Source organism: Protopterus annectens, chromosome 8.part0 (genome assembly GCF_019279795.1).
Source record: "Protopterus annectens isolate FY-2018-M chromosome 8.part0, PAN1.0, whole genome shotgun sequence".
NCBI classification, from domain to species: domain Eukaryota; kingdom Metazoa; phylum Chordata; order Ceratodontiformes; family Protopteridae; genus Protopterus; species Protopterus annectens.
The window spans coordinates 1,426,137,788-1,426,154,925 of NC_056741.1; the positions used below are offsets into that span (position 1 = coordinate 1,426,137,788).

The 17,138-nt window shown below is 38.1% G+C and overlaps 1 protein-coding gene across 1 annotated transcript in view; it reads left to right on the plus strand.

Moving 5' to 3' along the window:
• The first annotated feature begins 2,503 nt into the window (after nucleotides 1-2,503).
• POU2AF1 (POU class 2 homeobox associating factor 1) overlaps nucleotides 2,504-17,138 on the plus strand; it is a 191,083-nt gene continuing 176,448 nt past the window's right edge. Inside the window, exon 1 of the mRNA XM_044079451.1 lies at nucleotides 2,504-2,687. Within this exon, the coding sequence (XP_043935386.1) occupies nucleotides 2,504-2,687 (184 nt within the window). The remainder of the gene's footprint in view (nucleotides 2,688-17,138) is intronic.

Sequence of the window (17,138 nt, forward strand, 5' to 3'; positions counted from 1 at the left end):
ATTAGAACATTATGCTGGCAGATTCCACAGATGCAGTTCTTCAGCAAATCACTGCCCATTTTATTTATTTATTTTTTTATTTCTGTAAATGTTTTAAGTTCCTAATTCCATGATGGCAGTTGACTCCATCCTTAAGCTGGTATACTATTAAAGTCCATAGAATTAGTGTTGCTTCAGTCTTCAGTGTTTGCCATGAGTGCTCTTCTCAGCACCCACAGTGTACCTGGAATTGCTTCCTCTGACAGTTCATATGGGGTTACATGTATTGCTGGCATACTTAAATATGACTGAAAATTCATTTTTATTAGTCCTTTGCTCTTACTACCATTGAAAATGCCTGAGTATCTTTCTTCCATATTGCTCTTGTTTCTGCTTGCAAATCCTGGTACTTCATATATTTGTGTCTCTCAGTACACAAGACACTATAATTGCTGTGTGTAGCACTTTCAATGATTAATGCTACTTTTCGCTTTTTTTTCCCTTGGACTATTATACCAGGTTTTCCTGCTTGAACTGTTGCCATTGTGTTATCCTGTGTGATACCAACACTAAATTATCAATAATGCTTTGTGGTTTCCAGTGCTTCTCAGCTACTTCTATATTGTACTGTGTGTATAATACCCTGTGCAACAGTCTTGCCACATTATAGACCCCAAATCAACCAGCTTAAAATCCTTTTCCAAGAAACAGAGCAACATCTAGGGAACTAATGGTCTGCTAGTGCAACAGCAGTGGTAGGGAAAGGTCCAGAGACAATCTTGAGTTAGTTTCTCTTTGCCCTCCTAGAAGACATTAGTTTTCAGGATAACAAAGAATGTGAATCTGTGAACTAAGCTACAGGAGAACTTCACAAGGATTTACCATTAGATAATGTCAACACAGCTTTCACTGAGTATTTTGACTCAGTGCTGACGTGCTGAATGTTAGAAGAGCTGCCAAGGTTAAGGAAAGGCCAAAAACTGGCATACTGGATCTCAGTACTGTTGAAGGGCAGGGCATACATGGTAATAGTGAAAGGTGCAATGTCAAAAATAAAGGAAGTAATTATTAGACAACCAGATAGGTCAAACTCAGATGATTACTGTGTACATTTCAGATATATATGATGGAACAACTAGCAGGATCCTCTTCAGAGATAACAAAAAGGAAGTACAGCACTATATGTGAGGGTGTGTGTGTGTGGGGGGGGGGGGCAAACAGTCAAAGGAAAAACTTTGAAATGTAGACCAAGTGGGCAGAAAGGACTCTGCAATTTCAGTACTGAAAAGTTTAAAATATTTAATTTGGATTGGCCCTTATGTAAACTGTCAGCGGGAGGAGAATGCAGGGCAGAAAGAAAACAAAAGTACACATTATCATTTACCCAAAAATGGAGTTGTGGGCAATAGCATAGCCTCTAGATGGTGCCTGTAGGGGGAAGAATTGTATAGACCAACCACTTTGGGTATCAACTGTAGTCCACAGTATCTTCAAGATTGGAAAATACAAACCACAGTTGGAGTGCTGTGTCAGGTTTACTTAATGCTGTAAAAGTTGGCTCTAGTTGTTTTGTTTATCTGGAATAATATTGCCAAACATGGGTATGGGTATTTGTCTATGATAAGTGGGTTGAAGACCTGGCCTACTCTAACCTACACTATGGACACACAATAATAGTGGGAGGGGTGTATGTGCCCCTATTGGCCAATGTGTGATTGCCATAAAGACCAGGAACCATAAGTCAGTAAGTTACTGTCTGGCTGGTATACAATTGCCCAGACTGAATTATCTGGGATACATTTGTTGATAAAGGCTGGATGTAAACTAATCAATCTGCCAAACATTAACTAAGATTTGCTACACTCAGTGTAGATTCACTTACAAGATGGAGCTTGGAAGTGGATGACATGATAGTAAGGAGGAGGCTGGACATCCTATGTATCCAGGAGACAAGATGGAAGGGCAGTGTAGTAAAGTCACTTGGTTTGGGATCTAGAATCCACTACACAGAAGGAGGACAGACAAGAAATGCTATAGGAATTGTGGTGAGTGAGAGGCATCAGAAGACAATGATGGATTTTATCAGAATTAGTGTCAGACTCATGGGAATCAGACCCCATTGTAAGGATAGAGCAGTATTCATAATCTCAGCCTATGCCCTGCCACAGGATTGTGATAGTGAGTAATAGAGTGCACTCAGGCAGCAGTTGCAGGACCTACTAGATAAACCAGGACAACATGAAGACCTGAATGCACATACTGGGACAGACAGAACAGGGTATGGGAACTGCCTAGGTTGACATGGGTGGTTCAGCAGGAATAAACAAAAGAGAAACAATTGTAGGTTTCTGTCTGGCAAATGGGTTGATGTTGGCCAAAATGTGGTTCAGCAAGAGAGACAGTCAAAAGATTATATACAAGAGTAGTTAACGTACAACTCAGGTAGACTTCCTCCTTGTAAGAAAAGGACACTGGAGTAGAATCAGTAATTGCAAAATGAACCAGTCAGCCACACCATAAACCAATGGTTGCTACAATCACCTGCAAGCAGTGGTCAGAGAAGGCTCTAAGGTCAACAGAGACTATACTGAAGACCAGGAAGATGAATGGAAATAAAGCACAAGAGTTAAAGGAATTACACAGGGCACTACCATATCAGGAAGAAGAAGAAGAAGTAGGTGGACCAGACAAAGAAGGAATGCTGGCTGGTTAACAAAGAAGCCAAGAAAGGAGTTGCAATAGCAAAAAACAAGGCATCCGAGGCAGTATTTCAGCATGTGGAAAGTAACTCAGATGGTGGAAAGAAACTCTATCAGGTTGCAAGGCAAAGACAGAAAGGTAAGGAAGGTGGACATAATCCATCATAAGAGATGTTAGCAACAACATGCTCTCCAGTTCGCAAGACATCAAAGTCAGATGGAAGGAGCACTTCCAGGAACTTGTGAATGAAGAATTCCCCCTCCTAGAAGCTGTACTGCTCCAAACAGCCTATGATGAGAGAAGAGGAGGAGCCTATCATACAAGAAGTAATAACATCACTAAGGAAAAGGAAGTCAAGGAAAGCAGTAGGCCCAGATGAAGATATGATCAAAATGTTGAGTGAGTTAGGGAAGAAATGTCGTCACGGGGTATTCAATGCAGTATGGAAAGAAAGGCATATCCCAGATGACTGGAAAATAAGCATTCTAGTGTCAGTGTACAAGTGCAAAAAGAACATTTACAACTGTGGGCAAACTGACGCATCAAACTCCTTTCAAGCTGCATGAAAGTTCTGGAGAAGGTGATTGATAAACAAATACTCAGAACAGTAGAAAGTAAGCTGGAAACCAAACAGTTCAGATTCAGATCAGGATGCAGCACATCTGACCCAATATCAGCAATGTGACAGATAGCTGAGAAGATGCTAAAGATGAGGAAAGAGATCAAATGAGCATTCCCAGAGTTGGAGAAAGTATATGGTAAGATGTCAAGAAAGTTGATTTGGGCAGTCCTGTGATTATTTGAAGTCTCAGAAACATTGGTAGAATTAGTAAAGGCTATGTGCAAAGACCCGATGACTCACATAAAAAATGTTCAGTCTCACAAAGGGGTTCCAAGTGTGTGTGGGTGTGGGTGTGCATCAGTTTTCAGCTCTGAGTCCAGTGATATTCATACTGATAATGGGCTACATTAGCAGACAGTTTGGAGGGAACAGATAACAAGAAAGAGAAAAATGCTGTATGCAAATGATGTGCATTATAGGTAAACTTTGATCAAGAACTTCAGCAAATGATAGTGGAATGGAATGCAAAACTGAAGGTATGTGGGATGAAACTGAGTACAGAAAAGACAAGTTACAATGGCAACAACAGAAGAAGTCGAAAAATGAGATAGAAGCAAAAATAGTGGGACATGTTAACAGCTGCCAGCATCTGTGAGGGGGAGTTGAGGAGATAGGAAGTCTGAAAGAGGAGGTCAAAGCTAGAATCAGAGGAGCTACAGCCAATTGACACAGAGTGTCAGGTGTAGTCTGTAACAGACAGGTGTAGTGTATGACAGACATGTGTAGTGTATGACAGAAGAGTGCCAAAGAAGCTGAAAAGCAAAGTGCACAAGACAGTAGCATGACCAGTGCTACTGTATGGTACAGAAAGTTGGGCAGTAAAGCAGAGCAGTTGAGGAGGCTAGAAGTTATGAAGATGAAGTGCCTGAGATGAATGATAGGATGCACACTGTGAGGCAGAATTCAAAGTAGCTCCAATTGCAGTGAAGGTCAAACAGAACAGATTATGTGGTTCAAGCAAAAGACAATCTGGTGAAGCTGATTTGGGACAGACAGGAAGAAGGCAAGAGGAAATGAGGGCATCCAGCAAAGAGATGGAAGGATTATGTGAGAGAAGACCTGTGACAGTTCCCTGGTTTTTTTTTCATTTTTTTTCTTGTTTTTTTATTCAAGCCACCCACACCAAAAGTATTGTGTAAGGTTCCTGATGCCATATAAAGAGAGGGTTACCAGGCTACTAGGAAACATTCAAAGAAAATCAAACTGAAGGGATTTCTATATGGAGGGGGGAAATGTATCAAGAGAGACTAGAAGAGATAGAGTGTTTTTCACTAGAGACCAGAAGAGGTTGGAGGGAGAACGTACATTAGACTGATGAAAAAAGCCATACTGTTAAGATATGAAGGGTTCCCCTAGAACAAGAAGGATGGTGAGGAGGCAGGATGTGCAGCAGATTTTAAATTCCAGTTTGCGATAATGTGCACTGATTTTTAAATTTGATGTATACATGTTTAATATCTTATTGGGTAGTCAGGAGTAGCAGTACCACATTTAGGGTGGGGCAAAGAGGATGACTGCCTGCAAAGCAAGATATTAATTGATACACTTAGCACTCAGAAAATCTGTAGATGAGATCTGGCTGTAGTACTGGCATTCATTTAAAGAGCCATGGCAGATATCACTGTTATGTAACTAAATGAGTTCTGTTTGCAGTGAAAATAACTGCAGTGATGAGCTAGCAGAAGATCTCACATATAGTTTTTGACCACAAGTGACCATTTCTTGGTACTTAACTACATTTTGATTTTTATGTTAGCCTCAGCTTGGGGGGGCACTAGTCTAAGGATGTCCCAGGTACCGACTGACCTAGGTATGGCATCAGGTACCATGGAGTAGAGTAACAATTCCCTGACTACACCCTAGGTGGCACAGGTTTGATTAGTGGCTCAGGCATCTGAGGTGCTGGCATGGGGGAAGGCATACCCATGTTTGGGTGGGGGACACAACTGGGTGCACCTCATGGCTGATTTCGACTAGACTTCTAAGATGCATAGTGGGGTGTTGCCTTCAAGTTAAAAGGTCATTGATTGGGTCATTGCAGAAGTGGGGTGAAATGTCATCATGCATGTCACTTCCATCTCTCAGGAGCGAACAGGAGGACACAGAAGGGGAAGGATTCTAGGTCCTCACTCCTCAGCAGCAGGAGGAAGCTGCCCCAGGGTGCTTCATTCTCTTCAATGGCTTAAAGCATGGATGGCAGTGTTAGCTCAGGGTAGGCTATTCAAGTTCAGTACACTTGGTGAATAAGGCAATGTCACTGGGGGAAGCTGGTAGTCAGCTATCAAGAGCTAAAAATAAGTAAATAAATAAACTAACAATCGGATAAAACATGAAAATAATGAGTCAGCTAATTGACTCATGGCTCTGCCTAATTCTGGGTTCTAAATACTGTTTACGACTGAAAATGTATAAGATGTATTCTCCAAAACCCTATTTCATCATAACTTAAATGAAGACTGAGTGATCATATCTACCTTTCTGTAATGACCAGATACATTCCTCTATTATTTTTATGCAGAAGCAAAATATATGTGTAAAATGGAAATGTGTCATATGATAAAACACACTTTGCCACTTTGGCACCTACTCAGCATATAAGAAGCATAACTGGCAGTTAGCATAGAGCTGAGCTGTTTATAAGACGCAGCTTGTTGTTAAGAATAGAGAGTTTGATTCCTTCTTCCCCATTCACTTGTTGTGTGACTCTGGGAAAATCTTTTAATTAGACAGTGTTCCAGATTGCCACTGAAAAGGGACACATTATCTTGTTACTGAATGTATGAAGTAGTATAAATATCAATCTTATAATCATTTCTTGTACTTTATATCTAAATAGATAACTATAAACAATTACTGATATCAAACTAGTCAGCAGCATAAAACATAAAATGTAACTGTTAAATTGTATGATTTTAATTATTTCTGTGTGTGTGTGTGTGTGTGTGTGTGTGTGTGTGTGTGTGTGTGTGTGTGTGTGTGTGTGTGTGTGTGTGTGAGTGTGCACCCACACACATGCGTACACATACATGTGGACGTTATGCAAGTGTGTCCATCTTCTTTTAGTGACAATCTTTTGACATCACCTGGTACATTAATAGACGTTGACCATGTGGTGCCATGAGACTTGGTGTTAAATTCCTTTACTCAAGTCAGATCACATAGAAAGGAAATGAATCAGAAGTCAAAAATAATCCAACAAGAAATAACCAAGATAATGTGATCAGGATGGCTGTTGTAAATAGTGTTGATTCTGGAGCCATCAAAAATATTATAAACAACAATTAGAAGATTTTGGGGGGAAACGCTGAAATTTTAAATGTCATTGGTGAACATCCTGCATACACACAGCGAAGGGCAAAAAGTTTTAAGAATTATTTCCAGGCCAAACTAAATACACCTAAGACTCAAAGTGAAAAAGGAGGTATGGTAAAGTGCTTTAATTGTAATGTGTGTAGCTTTTTATAAACTGAGAGTTCAGATGTGGTTATTAATAATTGCAAAGATAGTATAAACAGTATTTATTCTTGTAAATTGAAATTCATTGTTTACCTTGCTTTTTGTTTCTTGTTTGGCATTTTATATAGGCAGGATGTCCCGTGAGTTATATAAGAGGATTTATGAACACAAACACGATGTTTTCTTAAATGACAACAGAAATACATTAAGTAAACATTATAGTAATGGAGCATGCAAAGTTGACTTTAAGTTTGTGGTGCTAGATGCTACTAAAAATATAGATTTGTTATTTAATGCTGAAGAAGAATTGGGATGGTTGGAATATATGTGACAAGTGAGTTTAAATGACTGTTATCCCCTGGTTTAAACAACCAAGAAGATTTTGTCATGTTTAAACTGTAAAGGGTTAAAACGTTAAGCCTTGTGTCATGTGACTCTTGTGTTAACTTAAAAGTGATGTGTTATCAAATATTTTTCAGTCTGAAGAAGTCTCGTGTTAATATTTGAGACAAAAGCGCTTACTGGAAGATTTTTCATTTTATTAAAGTGTTTTGTGTGTTTTTCTACGAACTTTGATTTATTAATATTCCTTCAGTATGAACAGAAATGGCTGATTGCATGCATGTTTGAAAATTGTAGCTAGAACTATGTAGCTTGGCTGAACATAAGTTGAAAAGGGTACTGAATGCTTATTCAAATTTTAAGTCTTATGAACAGCTAGTTGTTTTAGAAGAAGTTCAGTTAACTGAAATTCCATATCCTATGTCAGACATCTATGCTGCAAGTGCTAATAATAAGGGGTCTATATTAGAACACCGAAATTTCAAAACTTTGAGTGTTCTAATATTGACCCGTATTCAGCGAATGCTGAAAATATCGAAGAAACAGAAAACCAAATTTTTTTCTAGGGAATGAATTCGGTTGTCCGTTTCTGTTGCTTCGGTATTTTCAGCACTGTGGTGGAAAGTTACAGGTCAGGTTCAGATAAGTGTGCGATTGTGTGGATGTGAGGGTTAGGGTGGGTTAGGTGAGTTAGGGTTAGGGCACAGGTCAGGTAAGTGTCCGATTGTGTGGACATGAAGGTTAGGGTGGGGTAGGTGAGTTAGGGTTAGGGTGCGGGTGAGGTGACTGTGATAGTGACAGACCTCAGGGTTAGGGTTTGGGTTAAGATAGGGTTTGATATAAGAACACTCGAAGTTTTGAAACTTTGGTGTTCTAATATGGACCCATAATAAGCTTTTATCCATGCATGCATACTCACATGCATCTAAGAAAAAATACAACAGATTGATCTGGCTTGTTTTATTTGTTCTAGAAATGAGCATAAAGCCACATAATTCACAGTGACAACAATTTGGTGCCTGTAAAAGCTACTTCTGCTAGTTAACGGATTTTAACTTATAGAGTGTATATAGGGAAGAAACCTATGTAATGTGATAATGCTGAACTTTTAATACTAGAAGTACATTATTTGTATTTTCTTACTATGCTGCAACTAAACGTGTCAATTGTAATTCTGTTGCAGAAGGAAAAGAAATGCAAGGATTATTGGATTCTGGGAGCATGATTGCATTACTTAGATCACTATATGCTTGTAAGCATAACACAATAGTAAATAGAAAATTTAAATATGTGTCCATACAGATATAAGAAAATGACATATACCAAGGGTAGAAATATGATCTATGTTAAGTAAAGTGATGCAAGCAGCAGCAATTGTGCAAAACTTAAAGCATGGTGTAATAATTGGACAAGCCTTTCAACAGACTGAAGAGCTGTGGAAGTTATGGGACAAAGGTCAACCAAATACATGGCCAAAACTACATAGCCTCCATAAAAAATGAGTACACACCCAGCTGACCCTGAAGGAGCAAAGATTTGGCTCTCAGTGGAAGACATACCGAAGTACAGTACCGAGTTTGGAAAATAGTAAATGATATTGGTCTGGAAATGATAGAGAAGGCAAGTATTACCAACAGACTCCAGAACTTAATGTAATAAAAGAAGTTAGCATGAAGTTAGAGAAGGAAATAAATCTTGTCAAAAGACTACAATAGTTATATTATTAAAGGAAGTCAGTGTAAAAACCTACAGGAAAGACACCGTAGTTAAGAATACATAATGGAACTGGGTGTAGAAACGGAAGACAAAAGAGTCTTACACTGAAAGAAAAGGGATAAGGGAATTTGAACACAGCCTTAAAGTTGTCCCTGCCTCACCAAAGCAATGAATCTGACTGAAACAGAAATAGAAATCTGTGAGTGAAGAAGATAAAGAATACAGAAGGAAACTAACAGAACCACTGGTAGAAGAAAAATATTTTCATGGATCATCGCTTATACAGGATCATCCAGATGACAGAGAAAAAGTTGAAACTTGTATTTATGGGAGAAAAGGCCATGGCCTTTGTTTAATTTTAGTAGACTTATGAAAACAGTATAAACTCAGCTGACCGGCAGCAAAGCCATGTCAGTATCAAGAAAATGATGATAGACTAGGAGGAGTTAGAGTTGCTATAGAAATGGTAAGTGGGGAAACCAAAATAACAATACAGCCCCACTTTACATCTTTTCTTTGAGCCAAGAACTGACCTGCCATACAAAATAAACAAAGATTTGGAACAGATATTGAGCCATTTATTAGTTCCAAGAGCTTACAGAAAACCTGTATTTGTGTTAGCACAAAGAAATATTTGGGGTCGTCATTAAGGGATGGATAAGACAAAATATATGATTTTAGCTAGATTTTATTAGCCTGGTGCTGTGAAGGACATACATGACTTTTATGGAGCTTTCCCAGATTGTCAAAGGACAACACCACAAACTTTGAACACATTGATACCTTTACCCAAGTGATAAATTAGAATGCAAAGCAATGACCACTGTGTGTCCATTTGTAAAACTGAGTAAGGCAGACAGTATATCCTATTACTTATTAATTATGTAATAGAACATCCAGGGCCAGTGTCCCTACTAAGAGCCAATGCAAAGTCTACAGCAAAAAAATTAATACTTTTTCACAGGGTAGGAATTACCAAAGAAATGTTTCTAGGCAAGGGCATCCCATTCACATCAGAGGAATGCGTGACCTTTACAGTTTTTTAAAGTAAAGCAGCTAAAGGCATCTGTACACCACCAACAAACAAATGGCCTAATCATGAATTTAAATAAAAAGTTTAAAGTCTATGTTGTTGAACGCTATAGTGATAGATGGGAGAAACTAGGACCAACTGCTTTCACATCTTCTTTTTGCTGTAAGAGAAGTACTCCAAGCCTTGACTGGATTTATATGGTTTGAACTGCAGTAAGGCAGATAACCCTGAGTCTTGCCAGATATAGCAAAAGAAACATGAGAGAAGGGAAACATGCATTTTAAGAGTGTAATAATGCACGTTTCTGATTGACATGATCTGCAGTCAGTGATGGGAGTAATATATTACAATATGTAATATTACTGCAATATATTAATAGTAGATAGCAATATAGCTAGTTACGTTTTCAAAATAGTAACAAAGTAATAGTAATATATTACTTTTTTTAGTAACTGGTAACTTAAATGTGAGTTAATTTGAGTTACTTTTGCTTAAACCAGTGGTTCTCAACATGAGAGATATTAACTCCTAAAGAGCAATAGAAAACTACCGGGGGCCCTGGATAGTATGGATACTAATCAGATGTTAGGAGGTAATAGAGACTTTGAAGTGGAAATTTGGCTAAATTTTACAACGTAATGGCACAGCTCATAGCACATAGCATTCATAACATACCTCTGAACTGTACCAAATTCTTTGGCATTTCTCAGTTTTGGGCTCAAAATAATAGGGTGCTACGAATTCCCAATTGACCCCATTAAATCCTGATTTCAGCTGGCAGACAAGGGCACCAGAACCATCCCACTTTTAAGAGGCTTCAATAAAAAAAAAAACACCCTGTGTTGGTGGCGTCTTCTCCTTTATGGAGGACCATTTGCTACTCCTTACTGACTAAAGGAACAATTGCTGACATCACTGATTTCATGACCCCTATGTAGATAATGCTGGAAGAGTAGTATAAGGATTCATATTCAACCATATATTATTCTAATTCACTTACAGATTTTGTGTCAGTATGTATTTTGAACAATAAGATATACAGATGTGTTGAAATCCTCAACAATTTAACAGAAAATCAAACATTTGCCAGAGGTAGTGGGGAAAAAACGAAGGCAAAATCATGAATAATTAAGTACGATTGCATATTATGCTGCTGTTTGTAAGGTGGATGTCATGTTAGTGAGTTTGTGTTTCAAATGTTTCCCTGATGTAAAGAAACGCAGTTTACAAGCCACTAGCCTGTAGCCCACAGAACTCGTATACTGCTCAGCATCTCAGCACAAAAAATGTTAAACATAGCCATTACCAAAAAAATATTGTGTGGAGGGGTTCAGTGGTCTGAAATCAGGAACAAATGTTGGTACTTTTCCATTATACCCCTACCACGTCTTAGGGCCGCTGGTGCTGCTGTCTTTTCTTATTATGTAGTCTTTTATGCAAGACTAAGAAATGGTTATTGTTAAAGTAACTAAAATAAGCAGAGGAAGAAGGAATTGTTGTGTTTGTAATATTAATAATACATTCAAAGACATACAGTGTTTTCCCGCTGCTGTGTTTTGCAAGCAAGCAGGAATTCTAATGTTAAAACTGTATGATGTCTTTAGTCTTCTTGTGCTGTGCTTCCCTGTTTTGCTTATATGTAATCATACATGTAGGGGGTGACATATATTTATTGTAAAGTGATGTAGAGGAAGAAAAAAATGTTTTTTGTATATACATGTCTTTGCTCTCCTGGCGCTGCTCTGTGTAATCATTCATGTAGGACTGACATGTTTATTTTGAAAGCTGTACGGGCGTAAGAAATTTGTGTGTGTGCGTGTGTGTGTGTGTGTGTGTGTGTGTGTGTGTGTGTGTGTGTGTGTGTGTGTGTGTGTGTGTGTGTGTGTGTGTGTGTGTATATATATATATATATATATATATATATATATATATATATATATATATATATATATATATATATATATATATTACAGTTTTACTTCATGGAAAACAGTAACAGCAAACATAAAAGTAATATCAAATATTTATTGTGAAAAAAGTACATGAAGAAGGAGTTCTGTTTTGTCTGTAACACCTTTAATTCATGGAGAACAAACACAATCAAAAGGGATCACAGCAGTATGAACTATTCATTGGAAGGAATCATTCATAGCAAGTAATCTAACTCTAACTAGAAGTCATGAAAGTAGCGATCGCATGCAATATAGATGAAAACATTTCACATTGCCACATGAATTTAATCAGATAAGATTGTAAATGTTGGCAAGCAATCTCTCTATGCCATTTATTCCACCACTTTGCAGTACCCCACAAGCGATCCACTTTCTGGGTATGACACCCAGTATCTGGATCAACAAAATTATAGGAGTGATTCACAGTTAAATGGTGATATCCGGCTTCTTCCAATTCCACAGATTGATAGCCTTTCCAACAGTCAGAGAAAATAGTGCTACCATCTTTCACATTGTCCTGTATTGCTGACAGTAATGTTTTTGCTGATCGGTCAGGAACAGCAACAAGGAAGCATTCATTTGTTTCCCGACACACACCTCCAAAGACCCATTGTGGGGGCAGAACCCGACCTTCATTAGCTTTCCTTTGGGTGAATAAGCTCTCATCAATCTCAACCACTCTGTCCGGGCTGCCAATTTTCACATTGGGACGACATAACAACGAACTGGCACATACTTCTCTGAGGTAATTATTCCAACCCACTGTTGTACTATGATTCAGTTGTAGCTGTGTTTGGCAGAATTCAACAGATGTCAACTCCAGACACCATACATAAATGAATCTAACGACAGTTACAAACAGTATGGGGGATCCATAAAATCAAGTGTGAGTTCGGACACCTTTCTCTTCCCTGCAGGAACGAAGGTTGCATAGCCATTTGGGGTTAGAGGTATACTTCATTTTCATTAAATGATTATTGAAGCACAATCTCTATTTGTGTAAAATACCTCTATCTTGAAGAATTGTAATAGCCGCTTCTTCATTTGTGGGCAAATCCCACAATGTAACATCTTCGGCAGTCATAGTACTCCTTAACATTCTATGACAGAAAACACAGTTTCTCATTACTGTTTCTTGTGCTTGTATACTGTAAGAAAAAGCAGGAACTTGTATGTTTTAAATACACTTTAAGAAAGCCTTTATTGCTTATACGTGAATTATGCTTAAACACATCATTCAGCATGTGGTAGGTTTGTAACTTTGGATTTCAAGTATTACTGATATGACATGACGGTTCTACACATATAATATTTTGTACTGAAAGTGGATTTTGATTTCACACATCTACTTCTCAGAATTAATTTTCAGCAAAACAAGAAATGCAGAGCAGCAAAAAAGAAGTGTAGTGTAGTGTAGCATTCGCACAGACAACACTGAAGCCAACATACCGACAAAATACCATATGAATATTGTTTCTCCTGGTAGGGGTTTAATGGAAAAGTACCCAAATTTTCAATAGGGTGCTTATAAACTTAGAGTGGTTTTAGATTGACACATTTTATGTTAGTGTGCATTTTCTGAAGGATATCAAGAATTAAAACATTTTTGAGAAAGAGTAATACACTGCACTCAACTAATAATGATAATAATTAGAGCTGTACCAGACTGACGTAACCATAGAATTCTGCACAAGCATGGTGTTGCATTAAAATAACATAAGTGCAGCTTGCACAGGTTTTCTAAACTAAAAGAGCCACACATTCTCTCCCAGTCGTAATAGAGCAGATGCAAGTTAGTAAGTCCATGAGCAGAATTGGAAAATATTTTAACTGTCCTCTACAAGTGTACATGCTATAATTAAAATCTGTAAATACCACGTATCTTAAGTCGCAATATTAATGAAAAGTAAAAGTGGCTGCCATGAAATCCAGCATTTAACTTCTGTTTTAGGACTGAAAGGCAGCAACTTCAACTCTAGTGTGACTACTAATGCATGTTATGCATGTAAGCTAGCTCAGTCCGTACTTACTGTGGAATTTAAACTAGCCATGCCAAGGTATGTGTGAGTGAGTGTATGAGTGTACGAGAATGTGTGTTAGTACTGTTAAACTGGCAGTTAATTTTTCTGTATGAGAGAGATAGTGTGTGTGTGTGTGTGTGTGTGTGTGTGTGTGTGTGTGTGTGTGTGGGTGTGTGTGTGTGTGTGTGTGTTACTGTGTCAGAAGGTATGTGTGGCTCTGAGTGTGTGGCTTTATGAGAGCAGAGAAAAGGTAGATATGTGTATGTGTGTGTGTGTGTGTGTGTGTGTGTGTGTGTGTGTGTGTGTGTGTGTGTGTGTGTGTGTGTGTGTGTGTGTGTGTGTGTGTGTGTGTGTGTGTGTGTGTGTGTGTGTGTGTGTGTGTGAGATAGAGCAGAGAGAAGGTGTGTGTGTGTGTGTGTGTGTGTGTGTGTGTGTGTGTGTGTGTGTGTGTGTGTGTGTGTGTGTGTGTGTGTGTGTGTGTGTGTGTGTGCGTGTGTGTGTGTGTGTTTAACACCTCTCAACGGTCCAGATTCAGCCTCATAGTTTTGGTCTGTTTCTCATAAAATGTGTGGTTTCTGGTAAATCACAGAGGACTGAAATCAATAAATAATAACATATATATGAGTTTCAGACTTCATATCCTTAATACAATGCATGCTAACACAAATCCTGTTACCCTATCAGCTTTCAAAGTTTATAAGAGCAATATTTTAAATGTTGTCCCTATTTCTGAGCCTTTGCCCTCCCATCATGCTAGTCTTTGACCAGATTACTTGCACTAAGAGGTTGAGAGTTATGGTAGTGCAGAATTTAGAAAGTACCAATTAATTATGTTTTACATTTAAAAACTGTTATTTTTTATTGTTTTGAAGTTGCATTAAATGCTAAGTGATGCAGTTATCAAAGAGGAATTCTGCAAACAGCAAGGGCTTCCTCTACACCCATGCTACTTAATTATTTTAGGTCTGAGATAACCAATCTACAGAATAAATTTAATTCCCCAAGATACCGCCCTCTTGATGTGGTATACATATCTTATCAAACAGATGTTTGCCATCACGTTTCAGTGTTGATCACAGTTGTTTCACTACATATATGTGGTATTATTTGTGCTGCTTAATAAAACAAGACATTTAACAGTGCATCACATTCCACTTTGAAACCTTTTAAAATATTTTTAACATGGTATTTTAAGCACACATTGCTGTACTCTTAAAGAACAATACAGCTGCAGCTTCTGCATATATGAGTACAACACTACTGCTTTACAATTTAGTTTCTATACATTCCAGAAACATTACTTTAATGTTTTATTCAGTCATTCTCTGATATTTAATTTAACCAATTCAGTGTTGTGAGGGAGCAGGAGCCCCTCACAGTAAGCAGTGAGTGCAAGGTAGACAAAGAAATCATGAGTACAGTACCAATCCATAAGAGGGCACACACATACACACACACACACACACACACACACACACACACACACACACACACACACACACACACACACCATATTATATATACTCACAGACAGTTTGGAGGATTGTCAGTTCACTGGTGTCCTGCCTTTTGGCAACAGTTAGAGGTATGAGTCAGTGCCCAACATCAGCAGCTACCAGATTTGTTTACAAAACCGATTAATGCACATTAGTATTTTCATAACTACAAGAACAGAAGGTTTCCAAATCAGATTTATTTTATCCATTTATCAGATTGAACCAATACCCACATATTGACAACAGTGGCTTGTTGTACCAGTGATTGTTATGACAAACTTTGGTTTCCTATTAAGATTAATAGAGTGCACAGTTCTTATATGTTAGTTCTACATGTTACAGCTGCTGATGTATGTTATTTTAATGAATTTCTGTAAGGCTGCTGCTAATGTGACATCAGTGTGTATATGCTAGAAGTGTGTTTGGGCAGAAAGTAGAATGCAAAGTGTTTTACATGCCTATTGCCTACTACTTCCCTTCAGATATTTTGTTAATGCTGTAAAGGGACTTTAATTAGTGTTTCTGTATGAATGCATGTTTTCAGAGTTAATGTTAAACTGGGGAAAATGTTCAAAATTATTTGAGTGTTGGTATTCCACAATTCCATTGGAGTTAATATACATGTAAATTTTATGTTGGTTAGTGTTCAGATTTTTGGCCAGTTGTACCTAATTTTCATCAGACTTTGTCCAGATTTTTGATGTCTCCAGGTTGAGAGGTATGATTCATAGTAAATTAGCATTAGTCTGGAGCATAATTTACTTCATTTTTTAGCACTGCAAGGAGATGAAAGCTAATGATGACCAGACTCTGGCCCTGCCCTGGTACTGTGGGATTCTCACCCACTAAAACACCCCCCAACACTGGAAGAAAACTGGGAGAACTCTAACCTGCTAGAGATCATATCCTTACCTTGCCATATAATAAATGGCATTGATTCTCCATACCACCAAAAATTGGAATCAAACTCACTACTCATTGGTTTAACACCTGACGCCCCAACCCACTGCACCAAGCAGGACTCTTTGGGTGGACCTATGATCAACCAACTTTTGTCTTGACAATTTTTTGTTATTTTCTATTTAAAATTCTTTTCAGGTTTCAATTTTTAGTTGCTGAAGGTAGACAAAAATTGAGAGGTTTTTATAGGTCTTGTGGTGCTGGCTATGTATGGTTTGTTTTAATTATTATTTGTGACTCTCTAGCTGGTCATCTTCCTCTCCTTTCAGGTGCTTCCATTAGTGGTCACCATGGCAGATCATTGGTCCACAGAACAAGTCGCAGCAGAGTTTTACAGTGTCAGGTTGCCAGCCCAGCACCTAACCTTCTTCACAAGGCACATGCACACACACACTCACACCTAGGGCCAATTTAGAATGTCCAATCCAACTGCAGTGTGTCTTGGGAATGTGGGAGGAAACAGGAGCACATGGAGGAAACTCACACGAACACAGGGAGGACATGCAGACTCCACATGGAAGGAACCCCAGCAGATAATTGAACCAGAGAACTTCTTACTGTGAGGTGACAACACTGACCACTGCACCAATGTGCAGCCCAGCAATAAAGATTACTCGGCTGGGGTTTTTCAACTGTTAAATGCTATTCAGCATTATTGTAACATTGTGCATACAACTTTAATAATACACTTCTATGCATGTGCTTACTTGTATGAGTAAATCTCAATATTATAATTGAAAAACTATACTTATGTAAAAGTAACGTGTTATTTTAGTTAGTAACTAGTAAAAGTAATATATTACTTTTTTAGAAAAGTAATAAGTAATAGTAATATATTACTTTCACTGAAAAGTAACTAGT